Here is a 23,545-nt window from a genome sequence, read left to right on the forward strand (position 1 = left end):
AGAAAATATAGTCAGGGCTATCACCATCAGCTTGTTATACAAACAAATTCTAAATAATGGAAGAGGTGCTATATCATTAAGGCAGCAACTGCTGTATCAGAGTCCTCTCTAGTTTCAGGATGAGTTACATCTGCTCCAGTTATTATGGTTGGTATATCACTGAACCAGGGGAATTCTCCAACTTATAGCATCTAGAAATATTGTATTTCTTCCTGCCATCTGCATGAATCATGTAGATAAGAAATGGAGGTAAGGAATCATATAGACATGGTATTTCTTCCTCCTTCACACTATTTCTTTATCAGAAAAATGAATAAAGTGCTTAAAATTATCTTGACATTAATTTTAAGTGACACATTTGGCAGGTATTGTTTGCTAACTTTAAAAACATGATTTGTTAGGCAGCATTGGCATATCAATCCAAATCAGTTTCAAATATTTGTCCGAGATTGCCTATATTCATATACAAGCATCATAATCAAAAGACCATTCTTGCATTAATGTGCAGGGGCACATAAAAAACAAAGAATATACAGAAAGAATAGTCACAACTTATTGATGGAATGTGAGAAATGAAAACACACCATACAAAGAATCATTATTGTTAGGAAGGATGGGTAAGAGAAGCTCTAGTTCTTCCTCTTGAGTTATCTATTGCAGCATTATGCACCTGTTGGAGGGCTTTCTCCACTTGTTTTGCCTTGCAGAATGGATTGGTTTTACTAATTCGTAGTTAAATTAGCAAGGAAGGATTTGATATCTCAACATCTCTCAAAAAGTATGGCCTTAAATCAAGTGGAATGGAGGAAAAGAAGTAATATAGCTGTAATACCTCATTCCAAATCAAGTCCCAAAACCCAAAACAGTGGCACAGATCTTAAAGCAAACATACAACCAAAAAAAAAAAAGGGACCAGCACGTGCGTTGTTGTGGAAGGGGACTCACGGAAGAACTCCCGAAAGAATTCTTCACCGATTCAAATCCTAAAACCTTTAGGATTAAGACACCAAATCAAACTCAGATTCCCTCCCTTAAAAGGCCTATTTAAAGGCTTAAATCCCTCATTTTTCCTCACTAAAATAATCATCAATTCGCTGCCCTTATTTTTCCTTGGATTGCTGGCAGTTTATCCTTGTTTTGGCTATCAAGAATCGGATCAATCCCAATCAAAGAGCAGATAAATTCCTTTAATCAATTTTCCTCAAAGTTCTATGGGTCTTAAGCTTGAATCTTGGCTGAATTTTTGTTAAAATTGTTGCCATAATATCTCTTGAAAACTTTGAATTCGGATTTCCTTGTTTTCGCTTTCTTTTGTTTTTGGTGTTTGCCGCCGGTTGCCGTTGCCGGTCGCCGGACTTGAGTCACCGGTCCCGGTCTTGCGCTGCTCCTCCGGCTGTGAGCCTTCCCGATGGGAAGGAGGCCCTCCTTGGCGTCGGGGATAGAAAAATGGAGTTCTCTGTTCCGCCTGTTCCGTGGGAAGAGAGAAACAGAGGATGCGGTCCTCTGTTTCACGGTGAAAAGAAAAAAAAATATAAGAGAAGGAAGAAAAAAAAGAAAAAGGAGAAAAGGAAAAGAAAACAAAGAAAAAAAATTTCTCTCCCTTCCCTCTCTCCTTTCTCTGAGTTTGAAACCCACTTTCTCTCTCTAAGAACATTCCACTCTCTCTCGCTAGAAGTTTTACTTTCTCTCTCTAGACTGGTTCTCTTTCTAGATGGATTTTTTGCTTTACTTGATTTATGAACTCAATGAAGGAATTTCGATCCTATCATTTTAAAAATTTGATTTAATACGATAGCCAAACTTCAGACCATCTATGTCCTAATTGGATTTTGATCAGATGAAATTAGATGATCAGATCAATATGGACTATAGGATGCGGGTATCCATCAATTCTATCTTTCTTAATTATTCATGTCCTTTCTAATTATTGAAATTGATCCTGTATAGGATTATGGATGTTTGATCATGGGATATCGCGATATGATCTATGAACAAAAAATTTTGAAATTTTTTTTTTAAAATTATGTAGATTTATTGGAATGCGTATGAGGTAAGTAATACTTCATTTTTTTTTAAATTTATCGATAAATTATAATATATTTTTCTGACATGATTTATGATATGATACATGAATTTGATGAATGATATTTTGTTATTGAAAATATCCTATTTTGAAATGTTATGATGTAGTATAATTGAATATATTGATTTTATTATGTATTATATTGATTGATTTCGATACCACATGATTATGTATTTTTTTATCAAACAAGAATAAAAGATATGATTTATGAAAAATTTTGATATAAGAATAATATGAATTGACAACCTGACTATATAAAGGACCCCACCAATGGGGGCAAATATGTTGGCAATTGATTTATCCCAAAAATTTATGTCGCCAGTGAGAACAGCAACATATCGCCAGCGAGACCAGTGACAAACCGCCAGCGAGACCAGCGGTTCCGAAGAACTTTGCTGTCAGATGATTCGCAGCCCACCGCAAGATGATATGTAGTGTTATGATCCTGCCACAGAAAAAATGTGGTCATAGCTCATGATTGATGAAAAGAATTTAAGAGTGAAAGAAATTGAAATCTCTTAAGAAACTCGAATTTTTGAAAAAGAAATAAATTTAGCATAAACTATATTGCATAATTGAAATTGATTTCAAATTGATGAACTCTATATGCTTATTTTCTATAAATGATTATTTACTTTAATGTCTGATGAAATCTATTTAAAGTGATCATTACTTACTGGGCTGTCTAGCTCATTACCTCCTATTTTATTATTTTTTACAGATGTTGAGAAATTAAGATGATACAAGATATAAATGGAAGAGTGATTAGAAGCAGAACCTCCATACTTTTATTTTAGATTGAAAGTCTTATTGAATTTGATATAAGGTCTATTGAACATTGTTGAATTTATTGAGATATTAAAGTTGAAATTTGGATTGTTATATTTTTGATTTAAATTATTGACTAATTATTCCACTGTTGTTTCATGATAGCATGATAAGATGTCTTGCATGCTTGTGGGGAGAGTTCTCTGAGTATGCGGTGGTTGTTATGATCTTTGGCTCACCATCTTGGGTCGGGGGCATGACAATAGCCAACCCCAACTAGTTTGAGGTTAAGACTTAGTTGAGTTGAGTACTAGTTCATGGTTGAATTGCTGCAGTGTTAGATCAGCAAGATTAGGCATAGTTGTGCATGAATTACTGTAGGTCTACAAAAGCTTTTCCCAGACACATGAACAACTAGTTATAGATGCATGCTCTTGTGAGGATAAATTAAGCAATTAAACCCGCTACAGATAAAGATTATTGGGAACAAAAGTTAAACTTGTCACATATTTGGCACATCGAGGCTAGCTACTGACAAAATCTACAAGCAGCGCTTTCTTGAAGTAGGGCAGAAGACCTGCACTCTATAGTGCATCTGTTGCACAACTGGTGAAATCCAAAAATTTGAACAAGTTTTATAGGATATGTACCTTGTCAATATAGTCCATTGGCCAACCTGAGACAAACATTCCTCTTCTTTTTCAGGGTCATGATATGTAGATCTATAAGACACAATAGATAAAGAAACATTCACCAGCACAATATTTTCTGGATGCTATTTTCTGCAAATGGCTCAAATTAATATCTTCCAAAAGTAAAAGTTGGATCAACCGTGTCAATCTTGTGCCTTTTAAAACCAGAGCATGCACCCTATTTATGAAGCAACAAATGAATCATTCACAATCATGCTCTGCAAATTTATTTCCCCCTTTTGTTATGAACTACTCACTGTGGAAAGAGAAAATAAGCAATATGAAAATGAGACAATTAGAGCATATCATACACAAATAATGGGTTGGCATGGAGAAAAGTGGGATAATATTTCCTGGATGCACAGCTTTCTAGAATCGATAAAAGGATGTACACTTACTTGAGGATGATATCGACTTAATATAAATGAACACATAATCTCTTCAGATCAACATATCCAAGATTGCGGCTAACAATAACTTTTATAATTACAGAAGCATCAAAATCTTCCTAAGTTTCTGATTTTTAGAGAGGCCCTTGCTAATACAATGACAGCATTGGGTTAAGTAAAAGGGATGATTCTACATGTAACCTTCAAACACCTAGAACACAGTCAACACCACAAGGACCTGGCTTGCCTGAGTCTGCACAGATCAACTTTGCATTTCAAATACAGTGGGCTACATTAGTTATGCTTTCATTTGTTTACTGAAAAGAGCAGAAGGCTTTCCAATTATATGGACATATAAAATTATGGAGATAAGACTGCTAGTCATTTGTGAAAAAAAAACTATGCTTCATTTTTTTACTGAATAGCGCAGAAGGATTTCCAATTATATAGCATATATAAAATTATGGAAATACATATATAAAACTGCTAAGTCAATTATGAAAAAAAAAAGAGGAAAGTTTTCCTTTCAAATAATAGGCACATAAACCCAAGACCACCAAATAATAATTGATCATACACTGTTCAGAGTAGTCAGTCCTCACCTTGATCTCTGGACAAGTGATAGAAATGCTGGAAAGTACTCTGAACAGTGCATGGTCAGTTGAGCCAAAAGGTGAAATTGTTATATAGTTTATATCCACTTTTATAATGAAGGAATCAGGATATTCTTCTTCCGAATGACATGAGATACATTAACTTGAGAAAAAGTGAAAGAACGCACATCAAGAGAAATTGAACAAACAAAGTATAATGTCACTATTAACTCCTTCAACAAACTTGTTCAAGATGAAAATCTCCTCAGTGTAACATCCTGAAAATGTGAGGCAATAAAGTCAATCTTCCGCATCAAGAATCCTATAGTATTCAATTAGTAGCCACATAAGCTGAGTCACATTCCAGCAAGACATAATTTAAGAATATCATCTACATGTTCTTCAAAAATCCTTTGAGTCTTCTGACTTCCACTTTGTACAAGTTCTGGTTACAACAGGTCCAGGTGTCGGCAGCACCTTCATATGTAAATACCCCAAGCTGGGTGAACTGTTTGTACCAATACAAGCTTCCAAGCTTGTATTCCTCATTAAACACAAAGAGCTATGTCAGTCAAGTTTATGTAAGCTTCAACTTCTGGCATCAAGACAATAATTCCATCTCAAAAACCAAATGTGTGACTGTCAACTGTATAGGCTGCTTCAATAAGATTTGGCTTGAAGGGTTTTCCCAGCAGAATCTCCCAGAATCAAACAAGAATTATTGTCAAGTGGCTTTCAGGGGACAATTTGCTCTGGAACATCATATCTCACCTTTCAAGAAGGTATGATGTATTAATAATATCTTGATCATTTATCTCAATTTGTTCATTCAAGTCCATAAGCCTGCTTATACCGTTCAGCACTGAGTAAATCTGACTTCTTTGAGGAGATGCAGTATCGGCTACAAGGAACTCATAAATCATGCCATTCAATTCAATTGAACTGCAACCTGGCGTCTTCTTGATACCGAGATATTTCATCTTTCTTCTTATTTTGGTGACATCATCCCATCTGTCTGCTGCAGCATATATATTAGCCACAAGAGTATGTAGACCAGAATTTACAAACTCCAGTTCAATTACTTGTTTGGCTAGTCGCTCACCCATCTCGACATTACCATGCATTCTACAAGCATTAAGCAAAGCACCCCACAAAGGTAAGATACTTTTATCATTATTATTGGGTATATTCCCAATCAACTTCTCTGCATCATCCAAAAGACCGGCACGACCAAGGAGATCAACCAAACAGCCATAGTGTTCTAATTTGGGTTCTATTTGATGCACTTCCTTCATAGCATCAAAATACTTACGACCTTCATCCACTAATCCTCCATGACTGCAAGCATTTAAAACACCAATAAAGGTGATATCATCTGGTTCAGTTCCAATGCTTTTCATCTCTGAGAACAACTCAAGTGCTTTGCTTGTTTGCCCATTTAGAGCCAGCCCACAGATAATTGAAGTCCACATTGCAGTGTCCTTTCCTTCCACTCCCCTAAATATATCCAAGGACTTCTGTATGCACCCACATTTTGCATACATGTCTATTAGTGCTGTGCCAACCACAGCATCAATTTTTATCATATTGTCCTCGATGTATCCATGAATCCATTTTCCTTGTTCCAGTGCTCTCAAACTAGAACAAGCTGTAAGAAGAGCAGCGACTGTGTACTTATCAGGTTTGACTCTTTTCAGCTGCATCTCTCTAAAAAGTGCCATAGCTTCTTCAAAGTGGTTATACTGCACATATCCATTAATCATAGCAGTCCAAAGAATTACATCTTTCGCAGGGCTCCGGTGGAACAACTGTCTTGCTTCATCCAACCGGCCTGAATTCACATATCCTGAGACCATGCTAGTCCAAGAGATCACATTTCTTTCTGGCATGCGATCGAAGAACCTACGAGCCATATCTACATGGCCGCATTTCACATACATATCCAACAAAGCATTTCCAAGAGGTACACTGAATCTAAATTCTTCATTCATATAATGATGAATTCTTGTTCCCAACTCCAAATTCCTTGTTGAAACACAAGCAGAAAGTGTACTCACCAAAGTAGGTTCGTCAGGCTTCACACCCTCCTGATCCATCCTCCAGTAAACAGAGATAGCGTCCCAAAACTTCCCACATTTAACATAACCCGCTATCAGAATATTCCAAGAAATTATACCCCTTCCAGGCATTTCATCGAACAACAACTGTGAAATCTCAACCCTACCCAAGTCTGCATACATGCCAATCAGTGAGTTCCTTACATATGGATCGAAATCAAGCCCAGTGAGTTCCTTACATATGGATCGAAATCAAGCCCAGTTTTAACAATGAGTGCATGGTTCTTTCTCCCTTCCAATTCCATGTGAAGGCAGCCTATCGCCTTCAAAACAAAGGGGTACGTAAAATTATCTGGCTGCAAAGACTCCTCCCTCATTCTATCCAACAAAAGGAGAGCGCTCTTTAGATTCCCCTTCTTTGCGAATGCTTTGATCATTAAGTTGTAGATGAAAAGTGATCGGTTCTCGAGGGTTTCAAACACCTTTGTTGCATGATTGAGGTCTCCGGACACAGGATCGGTGCAAAAGACCATGAGGTCATCTATCACATCCCGGCTTAGGTGGAGGGATGAGACGAGGATTTGGCAGTGGATTTGCTTCAGTTGCTTCATGGACTTGCAATTTTCGATGAGGGAGATACATCTGTTCTTGGTTAGCCTTTTCACTTCGGAGCTAGAGATGGAGAAGCGATAGCAGATAATTTTTGAAAGAAGTTGGAGGGAAAGGGCAGAAATCGCGTTTTGGCGGATTCGGAGCAACATGTGAGGGTGTGTGCAGACGTCTAAAACCCAGACCGTGTGATATTTATGCGACATCATCGCTAACAGCGAGGTTGCATTTGATACATTGTCAGATAATTTTGAAAAATAATTTAATTATTTTTATTAATTTTTATTTTTAATAATAAATAATTCAAGCCTGAAGCTCATCTGATATGAACACAACCAGCCATATCAGAAACTAAAATATCCTAAGAAGGGATAGACGTCATTTCTGATCCTATTCATAAAGTACTGATTGAGTGATTAGTCCGCTGTAGATTGGTAAACATATGAAGCATGAAAGAGGTGCACATTCTAAATAGTCCAAATACCTGTGAGCAGAGGATGATATTCTGTCTGGCGATCCTATCTCAAATCATAACCTATCGTTCTAGCAGAATCTCCTTTCAAATAAATATGGGTAGCCCCCCAATATAAGCCATGCATATTTGAACCCTTCTTAGGCTCCTCTGTTTTTTGCTCATGGCACAAAGATATCAAATAACGGGGTACCTCGAGTAGCCACTAACTCAGAATGTAATCTTTTAATGACAAAAATATCTACTATTATTATCAATCACACTACCGTCGAAATTTATCTTGGGGTAGTTTAGGGGTAGGGATTCCTAAATAAGATAAACTATCCAAGTTGCAATAGCTGAAGAGGAGTCCTACTTATCCCTAACCATCAAGGAATCTCCCATAATGAGAAAATATGTGATCTTTGTAGCTTGCATAAGAGCTTTCTCTATTACAAATCTTGGAGACAAAGCAACATTCTTAAATATATAGCTATTTCTAACGTGCCAAATATTATAAGCAATGTAGACCATCCGAATACCTGACAACCTTCCATTAGCACTGTTCATGTTATTACTCATATAAGCACTGAAGGCATCAATAGAAGATGGGTCCATGATAAAGGCACAGGTAATATCTCAACAACCATGCATGTCTGGCCTTCGGGCATAGAAAGATGATATGAGATACAGTTTCCACGTTGTTTGGGCAACAGTCATAGTTTGCTAGAACTTTTAACCCTTGTCGCCCCAGTACTTTGCAACAAGTGATACGGTCCCACACTACCTTCCAAGAAAAGCAGGGAAACTATTGGATGGACTTCACACTTCCAAACTCAGGCACCATCCCTTCTGTCTATTGATGGCTTATTTAATAGTTTGTAGCGATTTCTGTACTTCATCGTAGACTTGCATTCATTAAACCCCACAGCAATCTATCTGGTGTGTCATGATGAGTGATAGTAGATGTCAGAATTTTACATGCCAATACCTCTCCAAATAATACAATTATTAAAACAAAGCTCCATCTTTTTTCGCCTAGGATAAGGTTGCATACCTTCAAACATTGCAGCACTTCCAAAATCACCATGGTTGGCCATTAAGCAATAGGAATGTTAGATATCCAAGCATCATTCAACACCTTTACTATTTGCCTATTACTAATGGTCTACCATTATTGCCCAGAGATACAACCCAAGAGGGGTGCGGGGTTGAGGGGGGAGGAGTGTGGATTGGATTTTCAAAAATTTTTCCTAACCTAAAATAGATATGTGTGCCACTTAATTGAATTAAGTGTGAATATAGTGGAAGCTATGAATAGATAAGCAGAAATATAAAGCAATAAAGCAAGTAAATGGAACAAGTCCATATACACACAAATAATGCGTTGTTACAGTAGTTCGATATCAAGCACAATACCTACATCCACTCCCCAAGTAACCTCCTTGAGAATTTTACTATAATCATCAAGATACAGTAAGATTATTTTTCGAATTCACAATCTTAATCCAGTTAGTTTTACGGGCTCACTAACCTCCTGAGGCACTTCTAGGCTTAAATAAATCCAATTTCAGATTTAGATGAACTTATCCCCTAAGTTTTATTCTCAATTGAAACTTATTTAACATAGAAATTTGAATATAAAAAATTTTACACAAACTTTAAGCTCGTTAATGAGTAAGTAGTGTATCATTGAAGCACAATCTTAGGAGTTGGGAAGTTTTTGTAATGAATGCCCTCTTCTTCCTCTTGAAAAATACTTTAATGCACAAGAAGCAGATAATTGGACTCGAATCTCTCTTCTTGGTTGCTTATTTAATGCACAACAGAAATTTTTGGAAGCTTTTAGATGATTTCTCATTTTTTTTCTTTGGTTCTCTCTTATTCTCTCCCTTCAATAATGGCTTAGGCACCTATAAATCCTTGATAACATCATTAAAAATAGATATCTAGCCATTGGAAGTTGAGAAGTAGTCGTTTGAGAAGTTTTGTGTAATTTTGCAGCTTATCAAAAATTAGCCGTTGGAGCTGTCAGTAGTGGAGTCAACTCTAGCAAAATTGAAGTCAACTCGAGATCTTTAGGAGTCGACTCGAAGACTGTGCAAAAAAAATAATTCTCTATCTTTTCTAAGATGGTCGACTCAAGATTTGTGAAAGTCGACTCGAGATCTATACTGGTGGAACTCGGTATGCCAGAGTGACTCTAGGACTCCTTGAGTCGATTTGAGGCCTGTGTCAAAAATTAAAATTGTGTCAGAATCGATTCTACTCCTTTAGGAGTTGACTTCAGACCTTCTTCACTTGAAATTTATATGGCTTGGTATTTTTAATCTTACTTCTTTGAATCTGCAAGGTGGAAGTCTTGAGCATCTTTGAAACAAGATTCTACCTTCTTGAGATCTTTCCTCAAATATTTAGATATCTCACTAGTAATAATCATATATTCAAATATTTTATAATTCATCAAAATCAAATATAGGATCAACAATCTCTTCCTTTTTGATGATGACAAAACTTTGAGTACCTATATATAATATAACCAAATTTAAACTCTTTTAGATTCAAGGACTTAAGCATGTTATCAAGAATTGCTTAATGCAAAGAATAAAGATAGATCATTTAAAGGCAATCTAACCTTTTGAAAATAAGGTTAGGGGCTCCAGTCCTACAACTAATATTAAAGTAATAATTCATTTGAGCATTGCTTTTATAGGCTTTATCATGATCTCAAGTATTTGATTAAAAAATCAGAATACTTATCAAGAATTTAGATTGACTCTTCAGAAGTTCTGATTATTTTAGCCAAAATTCATATTGTACTTAAATTTTAAATTTCTCCCCCTCTTTGTTTGTCAATTAGAATTTTAAAGATACTTAAATTTAAATCTCTTCTTTTTTTCTATTTAATAAATAGAATTTCAAACTTATGTTTTCAGATTTTATTCTGCCCTTCTGTATTATGTTTTCATATCTTCATCTACTTTCTTAATTTCAGCATATGTTTGTATTTTAATACTATATACTTCTCTCTCTTTTCGTCAACATCAATGAAAAAGATAATCAATCGCAAAGATGGAACATAAGAGAAGAAGAAAAGTCATTCATTAAAATATAAAATGAGTTACATAGAGTGTACAATATACAAAAAGTGAGACCTATAACAGTATAATAGCCATTAATTCATCAAAGCAGAAAGAAAATAACAATGCAACAAGTTAAATGAGACATAAGCCAGAACATAATCTAGCATACAAAGTAAAATTTAATCTGGGCCTATTAGTCATCAAAGGAGACTTCTAGGATGGTGGAGGAATTAGTCTTAATGACAGAAAGTCCAGTTTTTCTGCTCCTGGTCTTGTTGGAAGGACCAATAGTGGAGAAAGAAAATCCTACATTTTCTTTAGTATAAGTCCTAAAGGGCGGTTTAGAGGTTGGCTATGTCAAGATAGAAGGCTGGGTAGAAGGCTGAGAGGAAGGGGCATTTTAGGGTAGCAAAGAGATAGCCCTACCATGACTATTGGAAGGACCTGTTGCTACCTCTGCTACTGCTACTGTTGCTGTACTATTGCTGTCGCTCCTCGAGGGGCATAGACCTCCAGCTGCTTCACCAACTATCCAATTGAGATAAAAAATGACATGGTGCTAAATTTTTGAGTACTTCCCAAAACTTTGACCATATCGTGAATTTGCTCAAGTCCAGTCTTGATCCTCCCCCTCAATTTGTTAGCCTCTCTGGTAAAGTAAGTAAGATCTTGAGGCTCAATAGATCTATTTCTGCTCTCACAAGCCTCCATCTTCTGTGCTAAGCTTGCAACCTTAGAACTCAACCTACTAATCTCTACCTCAATATGCTTTGTCTGAGGTTGTAATGCATCCAAGGCTATCTCTCTCAATCTCATCAATTGATTGTTGTCCAATCGAACTCAGATGGGTTGAGAAGGTTGATTTACCATCGGCGAAATAGATGATGGTGCTGATGCTATCATAGGAGGTGAGGAAGTCTGATAAATTCTAAAAGGTATCACTCACTCTGTGGACTATGTAGAGGTCTCTCAGGCTCTGAATTTACTCGAGGATGATTAGGGTCTCCTTCATCAGCTGGTCTCTACTAGTCCTGCCCTGACATGCATCAAACTCACTGACCTTCCAACTTATGGTACCCCATATAATGTAGAGATCATTCGTTGTAGGTGTTAGAGTGCATCAAAGTGAAGGTCACCTCTCCCTCCAAGCACACTCCTACCTCCCAAAACCCCAAGGTCAAGGCCATGCCATAAGGTAGCACGCCTTGGCCTTGCCAACTTCATCTCTTCTCTAAGTCAAAATCAAAGAGGGGAGATTCAAGGCCACTCCCTCAATCATATAATATATAATGATGATGTCTCTCTTTGATATAAAATCAAATCTCCCTATCTTCGAAAAGAGAATTCTTCCCAAAATATGATGAAGCAATCACATCTCCACTGACAACTGGTCACAAACAGCTCTGTGATGCCCTAGTTAGAAATGATTAGAAATTAAAATTTTTGTAATCATAAATATAGTAGAAAATTAAATTTTTAGATCAATATGACACGAGATCTCATCTCGAGTCAACCCCGAATCCCTCGGATCTTCATCTTTGCATGGATGGTTCTTCACCACAATCTAATGATCGTAGATATCTTTTTTCGATTCTTTGAAGTTGTACAAGCATCTGACCTCTTCAAGTATCAATATAGAAAAGATCAAAGATTCTCCCCAAGTAGATTTGATTTTCTTCTCAAGAATATCAGCATGCAGATTTTTCTCTTCATAGCCTTTGATCGAGCTTCAACATTTTATTGCCAGATACAAGAATACAAGAGAGAGTAAAAATCCCAAACCATCCAACTCCTTGGGCGTCCCTTCTATGGGCGTGCGAGAGAGAGGAGAGGAGGAGGTGCGGAAAGGGATCTGAAATTTGATTTCTTTTCTCTTACCTTAACACGCCACACCACAATTCCCTATTAATAGGCATGGAAACCTTTCTTATCTTGGACTCTTGGGTGTCCAAGAGTCCCTCCTCTTCCAAATTCTTCATCTCATGAGGAGATGGGGTGCACAACCACTTTCCAAATGTGGATTAAGGGGTGCACATAAGAGGTGGACGGCAGGAAGTTGGTGTGAGAGAAATAGAGGTGCTAGGAGACCTTCTGCAGATGAAACTCTTTGGTGCCTCCATCCTTTCCACGTTAAAACTGACTTTTGGGGAAAACATGGCACACAAAAGGGCTTAAAGCTAGGTGGCATTTGGATTTAATTATGAGATCTAATCTCATAACAAATAGGAGTCCCAGTCCTACAAGGTATTGACCAAATCAAACCTTTTGATTTAGTCAAATCCTTTTAATTCCTCAAATCTTTATTTGAAGCGGACTCAGTCTCATGGTGCCTTCTCTCTTTTTTTGACATAATTAATAATTAGGTGCGTGCTCAAATCAAAATCAAAAATAAAATCCTTATCGCATAAGATTCCTAATGACATGGAGAATCTAGGGTTTAACTATGTGCTAGCACATTAATCTAAAACTCTTTTGGATTTCACAAATCCTAATCTAATTAAGACTTCTTAAGCCTAATCTAAAATCCTTGATCTATTTTTTTTGTATATGATCCTATCAATTTTACTCTGTCTGGTACTGAGATATATTGCGATCTCTATCATAAATATCATCAAAACTCTTTCAATAGATTGGAACAATTATAAATCACTCAATAAAATTATTGATCATCACAAATATCATCAAAACAATCCATCAGTGACTCTTAGCAGTATATAGTGATATTCCAGTAAAATAGATGAACCTCTAGATATGATTATCATGTAATATAATCTTTCTATCACAAGTCCCAACAAAATGAAGGTTATAAAATTTTTTATCAAATCCTATCATCTATCATATATCAAATTTATTCGATTCAAATTTTTGATATAAAAATTATAAAAAAAAAATTCATCATTCACATTGTCCTGACCAAGGTCATCTAAACTCGATCTTATAAATCATATAGGACTAACTTCTTTATATACTAAGGGCAATAGATCTAATATAGGTACATATCCTATTCCCATAATGAACCTACTGCAGCTAACATGCACCACAAGAACCTATATAGCTAGGGATCAAGTGTATATACAGTTAAACTACAGCAATTCTATTGTGAATAGTCAAGACATCATAGGTTCAAGGACTAATCATACTACTACAGCATCGAGTAAGTCACTGACGAATGAGTAGACATCCAAGTAATTTTTCATGTTGGTCATACTCGATATCCTTATTCTCTAACAACCACCTACACTCTCGCTCTAGTATTCCTATACTATAGAATCGAGACTCATCTATTCTAAAAGAGAAGTGATCCATACACTAATCTATTCGGATCAATCACCATCTTCATAAAATCTATCGATTGAGAATAGTTTAAGAATTAATTATCAATGATACATACCTCAAATTTTCATCAACTTTAGAGAATATGTGTCATTATCTTATTAATTTTTTGGATGATTTATGGACACATACATAATATGAATAAAATAAATAATTTAAATTTTATTAATAATAAAAATATTAAATATAAAATTATGTCTTACAATAAATATATGTGTCAGTCTGATTGACTTTGAGGACATACATCTAACAGTCTTCTACTTGCACAGAAGTCAATTAACCATATACTTAAACCCCATCTTCATAAGATGTGCTTCAGTTTTCTGCTTGTTAAGTGGTTTAGTTAGTGGATCCATTATATTATCTATGGAGTATACTCTCTGTATCTTGATATACTTCTTCTCGAAATAGTCGCATATGATATGAAATCGTCGCCTTATGTGCTTAAACTTTTGATGAGACTTGCACTTCTTAGGTAGAGCTATGATATCGTTGTTGTTGCAGTGTAGTGTTATGGTATTTGATGACATCACACCTAGTTTCATAATGAACTTCTTGAACTAGAAGGCTTCCTTTATAGTTTTAGAAGTGGCGATACACTCGACTTCCATGGTGGAATCTATAATGATCAGTTATTTAAAACTCTTTCAATTTATCAAATCTCCATTGCATAAGAAAACACATTATGACATAGACTTTTTATTGTCAACATTAGACATAAAGTTTGAATATATGAACTTTATACTTTTAGCTCTCTTTCTCATCCAAAAACTAAGAGCATATCTTTAGTCCTTCTCAAGTACTTAAAAATATACTTCACAGCAGTCCAATATTTTTTATTTAGATTCGACTGATATCTATTTGTGATACTCATAATAAGAACTATATCAAGTCATGTATATAGCATGACATACATGAGGCTTTCTATAACTAAAGTATAAGGGATCTTGCTCATGTGCTGAATCATCTCAGATATATAAGGGCACATCTTTTTAGAGAGATATATTCCATGCTTAAGGGATAGCAATCTCCTCTTGTAGTTTTTTATACTGAACCACTTCAGCACCTCAATATACATCCTCTGTGAGAGGCCTAGCATCTTTTTAGATCTATCTCTATAGACTTTTATTCTTAGAATATAGGATACTTCTCCAAGATCTTTCATAGAGAATTTTTTAGATAACCAAACCTTAACTAAAGTCAGCATAAAAATATCATTCCCAATCAGGGAGATGTCATTCACATATAATAGAGAAATATCATAGCACTCCCACTGACTTTCTTATAAACACATGGCTCTTTCTCTTTTTTGATAAAATCAAATGATTTGATCACATCGTTGAAACAAGTATTCTGACTCCGAGATACTTGCTTCAGTTTATATATTGCTCTTTGTAGCTTGCAGACTTTGTGACTTTTATCATTAAAGATGAAATCCAAAGGCTGCTCCGCATAGATTCAGGATATCCATTTAGAAAAGTAATTTTTATATCCATTTGCTAGATCTCATAATCATAGTATGCTGTAATAAAAAGCAATATTCAGATAGAATTTAGCATAGCTACAGGTGAAAAGGTCTCTTGATAGTCTGTGCCTTCACGTTGACTATAATTTTTTACCACAAGTCTTGCTTTATAAGTCTCTATCTTTCCATCCAATTTTATCTTTTTTTTTATAGATTCATTTGCATCCAATAGGTACTATACCTTTTGATGGATCTACTAAAATCTAGACTTGGTTGAAATGCATTGAGTCAATCTCTGACTTCATTGCTTCCAGCTACTTCTCAAAGTTGATATCTGACATCACCTCATTGTAAGATTTAGGATCATCTTCATGTTCTCTATGTCCCATGAGAAATATTTTCTCTACTTCCTCTGTCAGAATATTTAAATATCTTTTAAGAGGTAGAAATCCTACTTGATTTATGAGGTAGAATTGAAAGTGCATGTATTAGCTCATCATGAATAGATTATGAAGGTCCTGTGACCTGTTACTCTTCAGAGATTCTCTCTTTGATCTTTACTTTCTTCCCAATATCTTCATCTTGGATAAACTATTTTTTCAAGAAGATAGCATGTCAGCTCACAATTATATTATAATCTTCTGAAAAGTAAAAATAGTATCCCATAGACTCTTTATGATACTTAATAAAATGGGCTCTATAGGATCTAGCCTCTAACTTGTCCATCTGTAATCGCTTGATATAGGTCGGACATCCTCAAATCTTGAGATGATTGAGACTCGATTTCGTACCATGTCACATCTCATATGGCATGGTAGGAATGGATTTAGAGGGTATCCTATTCAATAGATAAATATAAGTAATGCGTGCTCCAAAAAATAAAGAAAGATTAGTGAAGCTCATCATAGACTGAACCATATCTAATAAAATATGATTTTTTCACTCTGACATCCCATTGAGTTGAGGTATTTCTAAAGGAGTCTATTATGAGATTATAATTTTTTTTGAGATAATTTTAAAATTCTCCACTAAAGTATTTTTCTCCTCGATTTGATCGAAGAATCTTAAGGAGTTTTTCAGTTTACTTCTTTACTTCATATCTGAATTTTTTAAACTTTTCAAAGACTTTAGATTTGTATCTCATTAGATATACATATCCATATCATGAATAATCATCGATAAAGATAATGAAGTAAACATAACCATCCTTAGTTTGCACATCAAATGGGCCACATACATAGTATGTATCAGGGCAAGTATCTCAGTAGCCCTCACCCATGTCTTATGAAAGGTTGTTTGATCATTTTTTCTTGCAAATAGGACTCACAAATTAGATAAGAAATATTATCTAATGACTCTAAAAGTCCATCTTTCTCCAATCTATTCATCTTATCCTCTTTAACATGACCAAGTCTAAGGTGCCATATATACTTTTGGTTCATCTCATCTCTGGATCTCTTAGATTCTACGACACTCACTACCTACTCCGAAGTATTTATAGATGCATCCATATGTAAGTGATAAAGACTGTTAATCATAAAATCACATGCAATCAATTTATTTTCAAAATAAATAGAATAGTAATCTTTATCAAAATTAAAAACATAACTATCCTATGCCAATATTGAAATAAAAAATAAATTTCTATTTGTAGTAGGCACATAATAATAGTCTTTAAGAACTAAACTAAAATCAGAAGATAGTCGCAGAGGATGTGCCCACAGTAACAACAGCAACTCTTATCCCGTTACTGACCCATAGGATCACTTCACCTTTCCTCAGTCTTCTACTTTTTTTCAGATCGTGAAAGTACATAAATATGAACTAGAATTATAGTATAAAATCTAACTGAAAGTAGAAAAAATTGTGAGGTTAGTTTAAATTACAAGCAGGTCAGACATACCTTCCGAATGTGTGTTTTTCTTCAAGATTTCATATAGATAAGATAGTTTCTCTTCTAGTGGCCATCAGCATCGTAGTGAAAATATTTTTTCTTGACAGTTTTCTTTTTAGGAGTGTCCTTCTTGCTTTCGATCTTTTGCTTCTTCACATATATTTTCTTTTTTCAATTAGACTTTTTTTTGGAAGATGAAGCTCACTCCACAGTAAGAACCATACTCCTTGGACTCTTCAAGGTCCTTTCAACAGTCACCAACATGTTCAACAATTCGGACAAGATGCAGTTGATTTTATTCATATAGTAGTTTATAATAAATTGCCCATATAAATGGAGAAGGGATTGCAGGATCAAATCCAATTACAATTCTTTATGCATGGTCATACTGAACTTCTCAAGCTCCTTAAAGTCTTTGATCATTGTCAAATAGTGATCTTGGACAGATTATCCCTCATACATCTTTACATTAGGAGTCTTTTGGATACCTCACAATGTGCCAATCAACTCTGCTCATCGTACAACTATGGTAGGTGAGTGAGCATGATCCTGACAATCTTCATGTCCTCATATTGGTGTTAGAGTTCATTTGACATCGATGTCAAAATATAGTACCTAATCTCATTGTCATCATTCATCCATTTATCTAGTGCTGTCCTTTGGTCAGCCGTAGGATGATTTGTTAACATAGGGAGATCCTGATCGATAATATAGCTTATCTTTTTGAAACTTAAAATAATTTTTAAGTTTTCGAGCCAGCCTTTACAATTAGGTCTAGTTAGATGATTGGTTTCAAGAATACGAGTCAAAAGGTTGGAAGTTGATATTTTGTTATATAGAGAGTAAAGATTCAAGTTAGATTTTTATATTTAATTTAAAAATTTATTTTAATTTTTTTAAATAATAAATATACCTTCCATTATTTTTTCGAATCTCTCACACTTCTTGGATAGAGAAATAAAAATTTTTCACCACTAAGATTTCAAGTGGGTACTACGGTCTTATAAATTTGAGTACCATCTCACTTAATAGTTATTGACGATATACAAATCAGTGAGTAGATAACTTTTGTTTAATGCTTCTTAAGTATGTTGTAGCCATCTTCGGTCTTTAAATCATATAGGTCTTATCTGACAGTTATTTATCTCATTTTTTAGTTAAGTCAGACCCACCATTAGGTAAAGTCATCATTTGATCTCTCGCTTAATAGTTATTGGGTCCAATCTCATCTTTACCCACAGCATCTTATGCTAATAGAGTGGTTATATATTTTTGATGCAACTGAACTACTGTGACCAGTTAAGAATGATCAACATTAATAGGACGTCTGCACATCTACAATGGTGGAAGATCGTTCAACTTAATATTCATGAGAAGTTTTAGTTTAGACCTCAATTTGATTATTCACATCTCATACAAAAATTAGTAAGATATAAAAATAAAATTGATGATTATCATAGATCTATGGGATTCGAGCTCGAGCCATTGAGTTGAATCGAGGGTCTATGGGTCAAAGATGCATGCACAGGTCTATCAATTAGTTAGATCATCTTCAACTCCTTGAATTGATCCGAAGTATGTCCTCGATCTCATCATGATCAATACTTTGATCCGGCTTCAACCAATTTACTCAACTATGCCCATACTTATTGTATGCTTCAGGCTTGCAACTGATCAGCCATTGTCATGCAACCATTACATGATAGGACCCATATAGGATACAACACAAAAATAATTACAATCCTTTAAATCATATGAGGCACGCAGGTCTCCAAATTATATAAATTTGTTGATGCTCGTAGGCATCCAAAATAAATAATTTTACATACATAGCATCTATAAATATGATATATCATAAAGAAATAAAGGGGTCATAATCCTATGATCATCACCATATATATCTCATACATGAACATTAGAAAATTTTAGATTTGGGTATCAGGACTGATCGTTTAACATGGACTTGAATAAAAAATATGTGATCTCATCACCATAATTTTCTGATCTCATCGACTATCGATATTGGCTAATCAAATCAGCCAATAAGATTAGAATTTTTCATGCATCAAATCTGATTAAATGACTGATGATACTCAAATCAACAATCTAACCTTAAAATATATGAGGGTGGCTCTGATATCACTGTTAGAAACTAGGGTTGATTAGCATAGTAGAAATTAAAATTTTTATGACCACAAACACAGCAGAAAATTAAATTTTCAGATCAATATGAAGTGAGATCTCATCTTGAATCAAACTCAGATCCTTCACAATTACTAAGATTAAGATCAAGAGGAAGAAGATCAGATCTTCATCTTTGCATGGATATAGTTTTTTACTATAGTCTGATAATCATGGATGTGTTTTTTTAATTTTTTGAAGCTACACAAGTGTTCAACCTCTACAATATCTATACAGAAAAAATCAATGATTCTTCCTAAGTAGATTTGATTTCTTTCTCAAGAAAATCAGCATGCAGATTTTTCTCTTCATAGCTTTTGATCAAGCTTCAATGTTTGATTGCCAGATACAAGAATAAAAGGGAGAGAAGAAAATCTCAAACCACCCAACTCCTTGGGCTTCCCTTCTATGGGTGTGAGAGAGCGAGGGGAGGAGGAGGTGTTGAAAAGGATCTGAAATCTGATTTCTTTTCTCTTACCTTAACATGCCACACCACAATCCCCTCTTAATAGGCATGGAAACCCTTCTTATCTTGGACTCTTGGGCATCCAAGAGTCCCTCCTCTTCCAAATTCCTCATCTTATTAGGAGATGGGTCAAACAACCACTTTCCAAATGTGGATTAAGGGGCATGCACAAGAGGTGGATGGCATGAAGTTGGCATGAGAGAAATACAGGTGCAAGGAGTCCTTCTGTAGATGGAACTCCTTGGTGCCTCCTTTCTTTCCATGTTAAAACTAATTTTTATGAAAAACATGGTGCACAAAAGGGCTTAAAGCTAGGTGGCATTTGGATTTAATTATGAGATCAATCTCATAACAAATAGAAGTCCCAGTCCCATAAGGCATTGACCAAATCAAACCTTTTGATTTAGTCAAGTCCCTTTAATTCCTCAAATCCTTATTTGAAGAGGACTCAGGCTCGTGGCACCCTCTCTCTCTTTTTGACATAATTAATAATTGGGTGCATCTTAAATCAAAATCAAAAATAAAATCCTTATCGCATAAGGATTCCTAATGACATGGAGAATCTAGTTTTTAACTATGTGCTAGTATGGTAATCCAAAACCCTTTAGGATTTCATAAATCCTAATCCAATTAGGACTTCTCAAGCCCAATATCAAATCTTTGATCTATTCTCTTTTGTGTGTGATCTCATAGATTCTATTTTATCTGATAGTAAGATACATTATGATCTCCATCATGAATATCATCGAAATTTTTTTTAATGGATTAGAATAATTTTAACTCACTCAATAAAAATTATTGATTATTAAAATAATTCTCATGAATTTTATAATCCACCAATGATGTCTAGCAGCATGCAGTGGTATTCCAGCAGAATAGAATAGATGAATCTTTAGCTGTAGTTACTATGTGATATAATTCTTCTATTACGAATCCCGACAAGATGGAGGTTATGAAATTTTTCGTCAAACCCCATCGTCTGTCATATATCAAATTTATTCTACTCGAGTGCTTGAGGTAAAAATTATGAAAACTCTTTTCTATCATTCATACTATTCTGGTCAAGATTTTTTGAACTTGATCTCATAAATTATATAGGACTAACTTTCTTATCTAACAAGTATGATAGATCCCATATAGATGCACACTCTATTCTTACAATGAATCTACTGCAGCCAACATACATTCTAAGGATCGATATGACTAGGATCAATATATGTATAGTCAAACTATAGCAATCTTATTATAAATAGCTGAGGTATCGTAGGTTTCAGGATTAGTCACATTGAGCAAATTATTGATGAGTGAGTAGACATTGCATACCTATAGGATAAGTACTCTGTAGGTATACGATGGTTGCTCATGTTCTTCAAACTTTATCTTAATTTATATTCTGGATCAGAGGAGTAACAAATACACTATCTTAAATTAAGCAAATTTTTATCTTATACATACATCTATATGTTCAATATTTTATCATCATCAAAAAGAAGAAGATTGTTGATCTCGAGATGATTTTATTGATCACAAAATATTAGAGCATAAAGTTAAACTAATATCTCTCAAGTATTTTGAAGAATATTTTTGTAGAAAGAAAGCTCTATTAAAAAGGTTGGAAATAATTGAGAACCATTTGAACTAAGAAAGACCAAGTTTGGAGCTAAATTACTTGAGAAAAGTCATTTTGAAGAAGTGGAGTCGACACCTGTTGGAACCGAGCCAACTCTAATACAAACTGGACACTGGCGTAGTGGCTTGACTCAAAGTCGAGTTGGCTCTGGGAGGATCCAAACCAACTTTCTTAGATGGACAAAAAGATATATTTTGGATTTCTAGGTTTGAGTCGACTTGAATACAATCTGGGTCTCTCAGAGAGATAGAAAATTAGATTCTTCAGATCCGAGAATGAGCTGACTCGAAAGATAGTAGAGCTGACTTGATGTCAAATCGAGCCAACTTAGGATCATTTCAAGCCGACTCAAGTGCAAAATGGCTAGTTTTGCAGCATGTCCTGTTTCATCCAAAAATTATTTTAACGACTTTTTTTCAACTCAAACGATCAAAAATGGGTAATTTAACTTTAAATTACTCAGGACTTAAAGAAAATCACAAAGACATATAAGAGAAATAAGGAAACAAAAAGAACAGTACTATTCAAGTGAAAAAGTCAGTCTTATGCATTTATTGTTCTTTAAGAGTGTACAACCACCTCCAATCAATTCCTCTTGACCTTTTTGTGAAGGGCATTCAAGGAGAAGTAAAGAGCATTTAGTGTAAGAAATTAAAGCTTCTTCAACCAAGCTTCAGTGATAATAAATCAGCCATCAAAGGGTTCTTCTTGCCATATAAAATTTTTGTTTCTAAAATTCTGTAACAAGTTTTAGAAGGGCTGAAACTTGAAGGGAAGATTTAATCCAAACCTTGAATTAAATTGTAAGCCTTGTGATAAGGCTTGTAAAGGTTTTGATTAGTTGAGTTGAAAAAATCAATTGGATTGTTTATGATCCTAGTGAAAATAAACTTACTGTATTCTATAGGAATATAGTGAAGTTCTAAGGAGTCGTTTGGGAAGTGGATGTAGATTTTTAGTATGCATCGAATCACTATAAAACTTGTTGTGTTTGTATATATGAATTATTATTTTACTTCTTGCATTTAGCTCTATCTTAATTTATTGCACATACTTGCTTAAAATTTTAAAAATCTAATTCACCCCCCCTTCTTGGGTTGTCTAGTTGGGCAATATTCACTGAAGCCATATGAGTTACTTCAAGATAGTCATATTAGAAGTTCACAATCTAAACCACTCAATCGCAATGTCAGCCCTTAAGAAGGGACTGAAAGCAAGTAGCTTCTACTTCTTGTTGAAGAAGTTTTCCTACAACTTCGCTGACTCCTTGCTTGTGCTGATAAGTACATCAATACCAAAGAAGGGATGGTGGAGAAGGAGAAGAAGAAGGCAAAGTGAAAAGGTTTAGAAAGGATAATCCTACTCCCCAGCCAAAGAAGCAAAAGGGTGACAGGAAGCCTTCCCATCGTTCTTGAAGCCCTCGATGCTTCAAGAACTTTATGCATTTGAATAATTCTCAGAGACAAGTCCTGATGGAAATAAAGAATCGGGATATAGTCTGTTGGATTAGGAAGATGAACCAATGATCTTGGCATGATCCAAAGAAGTACTGCCACTTCCATCAGGACTGTAGGCATGATACTGAGGACTATTTTTTTTCTAAAGAAAGAAATCGAAGCCCTTATCTGGCGGGTTATCTATGGACCTATGTCGACTGCCCAAAGGATGTTGAAGCTTTAAGCTTTGAGATTTTGTAGATAACCCCTTCTTTCAATAAGTTTGAGATTTTGTAGATACAAGAAATAATCTCTTCTTTCAATAAGTTTGAGATTTTGTAGATAACTAGGTTGGAGAATGCCCAGTTGGATTTGTCGTCAGAGTTGGTGACCTCAAAATATGCTAATATTCAAA

General features: G+C 35.0%; 1 protein-coding gene across 1 annotated transcript; it reads right to left on the reverse strand.

Annotated features, from left to right (window-relative positions):
- Positions 1-4,586: 4,586 nt before the first annotated feature.
- LOC105037276 (pentatricopeptide repeat-containing protein At1g31430-like) lies at positions 4,587-7,366 on the reverse strand. The gene is made up of 2 exons (XM_073261502.1): positions 6,852-7,366; positions 4,587-6,816 (listed from the first exon to the last, which is right to left on the reverse strand). Exons 1-2 carry the CDS (start codon positions 7,341-7,343, stop codon positions 5,293-5,295), a joined length of 2,016 nt encoding a protein of 671 aa, XP_073117603.1. The 5' UTR covers positions 7,344-7,366; the 3' UTR covers positions 4,587-5,292.
- Between the last annotated feature and the right edge of the window lie 16,179 nt (positions 7,367-23,545).

This window comes from Elaeis guineensis, chromosome 8 (assembly GCF_000442705.2).
Source record: "Elaeis guineensis isolate ETL-2024a chromosome 8, EG11, whole genome shotgun sequence".
Lineage (NCBI taxonomy): Eukaryota > Viridiplantae > Streptophyta > Magnoliopsida > Arecales > Arecaceae > Elaeis > Elaeis guineensis.

What these genes read in the sequence shown, in the direction of transcription:
- LOC105037276 (XM_073261502.1), bottom strand. Translation starts at nt 7,343, where the DNA reads ATGTTGCTCCGAATCCGCCAAAACGCGATTTCTGCCCTTTCCCTCCAA. An exon ending in GAAAGAACCATGCACTCATT is followed by an intron (nt 6,817 to 6,851) that starts GTTAAAACTGGG and finishes TCCATATGTAAG; the next exon opens with GAACTCACTGGGCTTGATTT.